Genomic DNA, 5,469 nt, shown 5'->3' with positions numbered 1-5,469 from the left:
CTGGGTCATCTCTGGCTAGGCTGTCCTGGCCTGTCCTGGCCTGTCCATAGCTCCACACTGGCTAAAGCACGCTTGGACACCTGTAGGAGAGACTTCCCCTAACGCCCGACAGACCCAGGGCCTCGACGGCAGAGGGGCTGGGGAGTGAAGGTTTGCTTACTGTATTTAGAGAGTGATTTTTGTTTAGCTTTTTTTTTTTTTATATATACCTTATTTACATAAGTATTCAGACCCTTTGCTATGAAACTCGAAATTGAGCTCAGGTGCATCCTGTATCCATTGATCATCCTTGAGATGTTTCTACAACTTGATTGGAGTCCACCTGTGGTAAATTCAATTGATTGGACATGATTTGGAAAGGCACACATCTGTCTATATAAGGTCCCACAGTTGACAGTGCATGTCAGAGCAAAAACCAAGCCATGATGTTGAAGGAATTGTCCGTAGAGCTACGAGACAGGATTGTGTCGAGGCACAGATCTAGGGAAGGGTACCAAAACATTTCTGCAGCATTGAAGGTCCGCATGAACACAGTGGCCTCCATCATTCATAAATGGAAAAAGTTTGGAACACCCAGACTCTTCCTAAAGCTGGCCGCCCGGCCAAACTGAGCAATTGGGGGAGTATGGCCTTGGTCAGGGAGGTGACCAAGAACCCTATGGTCACTCTGACAGAGCTCCAGAGTTCCTCTGAGGAGATGGGAGAACCTTCCAGAAGGACAACCATCTCTGCAACACTCCACCAATAAGGCCTTTATGTTAGAGTGCCAGGCGGAAGCCACTCCTCAGTAAAAGGCACATGACAGCCTGCTTGGAGTTTGCCAAAAGGCACCTTAAGACTCTCAGACCATGAGAAACAAGAGTCTCTGGTCTGATTAAACCAAGATTGAACTCTTTGGCCTGAATGTCAAGTGTCACGTCTGGAGGAAACCTGGGACCGTCCCTACGGTGAAGCATGGTGGTGGCAGCATCATGCTGTGGGGATGTTTTTCAGCAGTAGGGACTGGGAGACTAGTCAGGATCGAGGGAAAGATGAACGGAGCAAAGTACAGAGAGATCCTTGATGAAAACCTGCTCCAGAGTGCGTCCTGACTGGGGCGAAGGTTCACCTTCAAACAGGACAACGGCCCTAAGCTCACAGGCAAGACAACGCAGAAGTGGCTTCAGGACAAATCTCAGAATGTCCTTGAGTGGTCCAGCCAGAGCCCGGACATGAACCCAATCTAACATCTCTGGAGAGACCTGAAAATAGCTGTGCAGCGACGCTCCCCATCCAACCTGACAGAGCTTGAGAGGATCTGCAGAGCAGAATGGGAGAAACTCCCCAAATACAGGTGTGCCAAGCTTGTAGCATCATACCCAAGAAGACTCGATGCTGTAATCGCTGTCAAAGGTGCTTCAACAAAGTACTGAGTAAAGGGTCTGAATACTTATGTAAATGTGTATTTTAGTTTTTTGTATTTTATACATTTATACATATATATATATATATATGAGAGAGACTTTACTGAGTTACAGTACATTATAAGGAAATCTGTCAATTGAAATAAATTCATTAGGCCCTAATCTATGGATTTCACATGACTGGGAATACAGATATGCATATGTTGGTCAAAGATACCTTTAAGAAAAAGGTAGGGGCGTGGATCAGAAAACCAGTCAGTATCTGGTGTGACCACCATTTTTCTCATGCAGCGCAACACATCTCCTTTGCATAGAGTTGATCAGGCTGTTGATTGTGGTCTGTGGAATGTTGTCCCACTCCGCTTCAATGGCTGTGCGAAGTTGCTGGATATTGGCGGGAACCTGAACACGCTGTCGTACATGTCGATCCATAGCATCCCAACCATGCTCAATGGTTGACATGTCTGGTGAGTATGCAGGCCATGGAAGAAATGGGACATTTTCAGCTTCCAGGAATTGTGTACAGATCCTTGCGACATGGGGCCGTGCATTATTATGCTGAAACATGAGGTGATGGTGGCGGATGAATGGCATGACAGTGGGCCTCAGGATCTCGTCACGGTATCTCTGTGCGTTCAAATTGCCATTGATAAAATGCAATTGTGTTTGTTGTCCGTAGGTTGTGCCTGCCCATACCATAAACCCACTGCCACAATTGGGTATTCTGTTCACAACGTTGACATCAGCAAACCACTCGCCCACACAACGCCAAACACGTTGTCTGCCGTCTGCCCGGTACAGTTGAAAACGGGATTCATCCATGAAGAGCACACTTCTCCAGCATGCCAGTAGCCATCGAAGGTGAGCATTTGCACACTGAAGTCGGTTATGACACCGGACTGCGGTCAGGTCATGAGCCTGGTGACGATGACGAGCAGGGACATGAGCTTTCCTGATATGGTTTCTGACAGTTTGTGCAGAAATTCTTCGGTTGTGCAAACCCACAGTTTCATCAGCTGCCCAGGTGGCTGGTCTCAGACGATCCCGCAGGAGAAGAAGCCGGATGTGGAGGTCCTGGGCTGGCGTGATTACACGTGATCTGTATGTGAGGCCGGTTGGATGTGCTGCCAATTTCCCTAAAACGATATTAACATTTAATTATCTGGCAACAGCTCTGGTGGACATGCCTGCAGTCAGCATGCCAACTGCACGCTAATTCAAAACTTGAGACATCTGTGGCATTGTGTTGTGTGACAAAACTGCACATTTAGTGCGGCTTTTTATTGTTCCCAGCACAAGGTTCACCTGTGTAATGACCATGCTGTTTAATCAGCTTCTTGATATGCCACACTTGTCAGGTGGATGGATTATCTTGGCAAAAGAGAAATGCTCAATAACAGGGATGAAAACAAAAGCATTTTTTGCATATGGAACATTTCTGGGATCTTTTATTTCAGCTCATGAAACATGGGACCAACACTTTACATGTTGCGTTCATAATTTTGTTCAGTGTATATATATACATCGTTTTTTGTTGTTGCTCAATATGATTAGGTGGGCCTGGCACCCCAATGGGTGGGTACCCAGGCCCACCGGTGCCTACGGCCTAGTTCTGGGTTAACTGAGATTACCATCTCAGTAACGGGTGAAATAAATCCAACTACTAACAGATTGGATTAGAATAAAAAAAACGTTGTTAGTTATGTTTGTGTAGTATAAGATTAATCAACCAATCAATGTACATGCAAAAACACAGGTATTGAAGCAAGCAATTCTGAAAATCAACCTGCAATAGAGCATTCTGGGAAATATGATAGAGATTAGCGTGATTTTTTGTGGTTTTGAGCAAACAAATTTGTAATTTACTCAACAAGCTTGTTCAAATTCAGCTAAAACAAACTTTAACATTAGCTCAAAATATTTTCATTTTGAAGTCCACTCAACTCACAGACATTAAGCAATTGGTTAGGTTGGCTTTTTCTTTTTACAGTGCAGATGCGTTGCCTTGGTTGTGATATGTCCCCAAATGAATAGTGAAAAAGTTAATGTAAGGGCCATCACAGATGGGCAACATGTGACAAATAAGCAGACAATTTACACAACCATAATTACAGTAGTAGAAGAGCAGGTATTATTGTTGTGCTAATACCAGCTGCATTGGCATGCACATGGAGCATCACTCCAACCAAGTCAATATTTGAACCTAAATACAGTTTACAATTACTAAATATCACACTTGTTCCCAATAACAACCACTACTTGATATTCTGTAGATATTCTACTCGTCAGTGGTGTACTATCAACATATTGTCCAGGTGCTGATGACTTCCATTCTACAAAGCAAATCTCTCCATCTGAACGTCTGTGTTGGGCCGTCCAAGAGGTTCATCATGACCTGTTCAAAACAAGCCCCTTTCTCCAGTGGGTAGGAGATGTAGAAAAACATGCTTTAATAACCCGCCTAGTTCATCCACTATCCTCGTCATCCAAAGTGCTGGAGATCAGCCTGGAAGTTGTAGTCTGGACAGACCTTCTGCGCCAGTTTGTAGTCGGTGCTGAGAAAAGAGATGAATAAGCAGATGACCTTGAAGGGCTTGGCACAGATCCAAGCGGCGTGAGACTGGGTGTGTACTGAGTAGCAGGTCTGGGAGGGGTCGTAGAGGCATGGCTTGTTTTTCTTGGCTCTGTTGGTCCTCTGGTACTCCACCCTGCAGTTGAGGGTGGACTGCGGCTGATTCTGGAACTGGAGTTTCGGGCGTCCCACATCCTCCCATTCCATGGTTTTGGAGGGAGGAACGATGCTCACTGAGATATTCCCCAGACGGGATGAGTTGTGGCGGAAGTACACACTGAAGGTGCCGTTGATGTGGTCCACTATCTTACCTGTCACCAGCAGGCTGAACTTGATGGTTTTGATGTTGAAGTAGAAGTCGCCCCAGCCAAAGGTCTTCTTGACCTTGATAGGTGTTTTTATGGGGGGCTTGGGTTTGGAGCGAAACTGTGACTGATCCAGGGGGAGGGAGAGGTTCTGTGACCAGCCATATGGGCTCACAGAGCTATAGCTGGGGGGCTTAGGCTTGGCGGAAAGGTTTTTGACTTTCATTGCAGCTCCAAGGTTTCCTTCTTCCCCCAAACTTCCTATTTCATAGGGAGGGGGCTGTGAGGCGTTGTCAAAATTTGGGTCGAGATTCAGATAGTCCAAGGTCTTCCCAGCATCCTCCTCCTGCACCTACGGATAGATGAATGAAGGATAAGGTTTGTATTTTTGTAATTTGTCTGTCAGTCCGTGTCTCTCTTTGTCTCTAATGAATTGCTGTCAATCTTCACATGCCTGTGGGCTTGATATGGATGTAACCTTGATAAAGTAAATTAGGTAGAAATCTATTGATCAGTTTCCACATGATCCTAAAAATACAATTAAGAGTACGAGTGTTAATGAGGAATTGACAAAGACATGATTAAAATGATGGGATGATGCCACGAGCTCATGAAAATGTATGAAAAGATAGTTCATCTCAGCGATCCATTATCCACTTGAAAATACATTGGATACAGTCTCTTTGTTCTTGCCCCGAGCCATTGTGGCCCAGAAGTGTTTAATTGGTAGGTTGATTGAAACATAGTTGGAGAGTGTAGACTGTGCTGCACTAAGTGCTCATGACACAGCTGAGTGTGAAGTCAGCTTGGCTCCATGTCCTCTGCTGCAGCCATCTGTTTCCTAGTTGTCTGCTACAGAAATATTACATCAGTCAAGTGCAACACACATGCACGCACGCACGCACACACACACACACTTGTGATTTAGAAAAACGATATTAAAGGAGTTCTTGCCGATTTTGTGATCAGTGATCAAGATTAGGAAACAGATCAACTCATGGCCGTGCCATAATCTGTCTCTTTTCTTCAAATTGGAACTGGCAAGATTCCACCTCAATTATTTTCAGGCTTAAATAGAAATGGAATAGTGTTCCTCAATTATCTTGGTTTTTATCATTATAATTACGCTTACTGAGCTAGAAAGGCTACCACCTATTGACGTGTTCCATAAAAAGACATAAATACTAAT

At 44.8% G+C, this 5,469-nt stretch overlaps 1 protein-coding gene across 1 annotated transcript; it reads right to left on the bottom strand.

The window, feature by feature from the left end:
* Positions 1-3,885: 3,885 nt before the first annotated feature.
* LOC311147609 (neurexophilin-4-like) lies at positions 3,886-4,983 on the bottom strand (the record flags this gene model as incomplete). Its single annotated transcript, XM_084184348.1, has 2 exons — positions 3,886-4,632; positions 4,957-4,983. The coding sequence occupies 2 exons, from the start codon at positions 4,981-4,983 to the stop codon at positions 3,886-3,888; spliced, it is 774 nt and encodes a 257-aa protein (XP_084040474.1).
* Positions 4,984-5,469: the final 486 nt, after the last annotated feature.

This window comes from Coregonus lavaretus (genome assembly GCF_964263955.1).
Source record: "Coregonus lavaretus genome assembly, chromosome: 20".
Taxonomy (NCBI): Eukaryota; Metazoa; Chordata; class Actinopteri; order Salmoniformes; family Salmonidae; genus Coregonus; species Coregonus lavaretus.
Note: the sequence above shows the minus strand (reverse complement) of the source record. Positions and strands in the feature narration are given on the sequence as shown.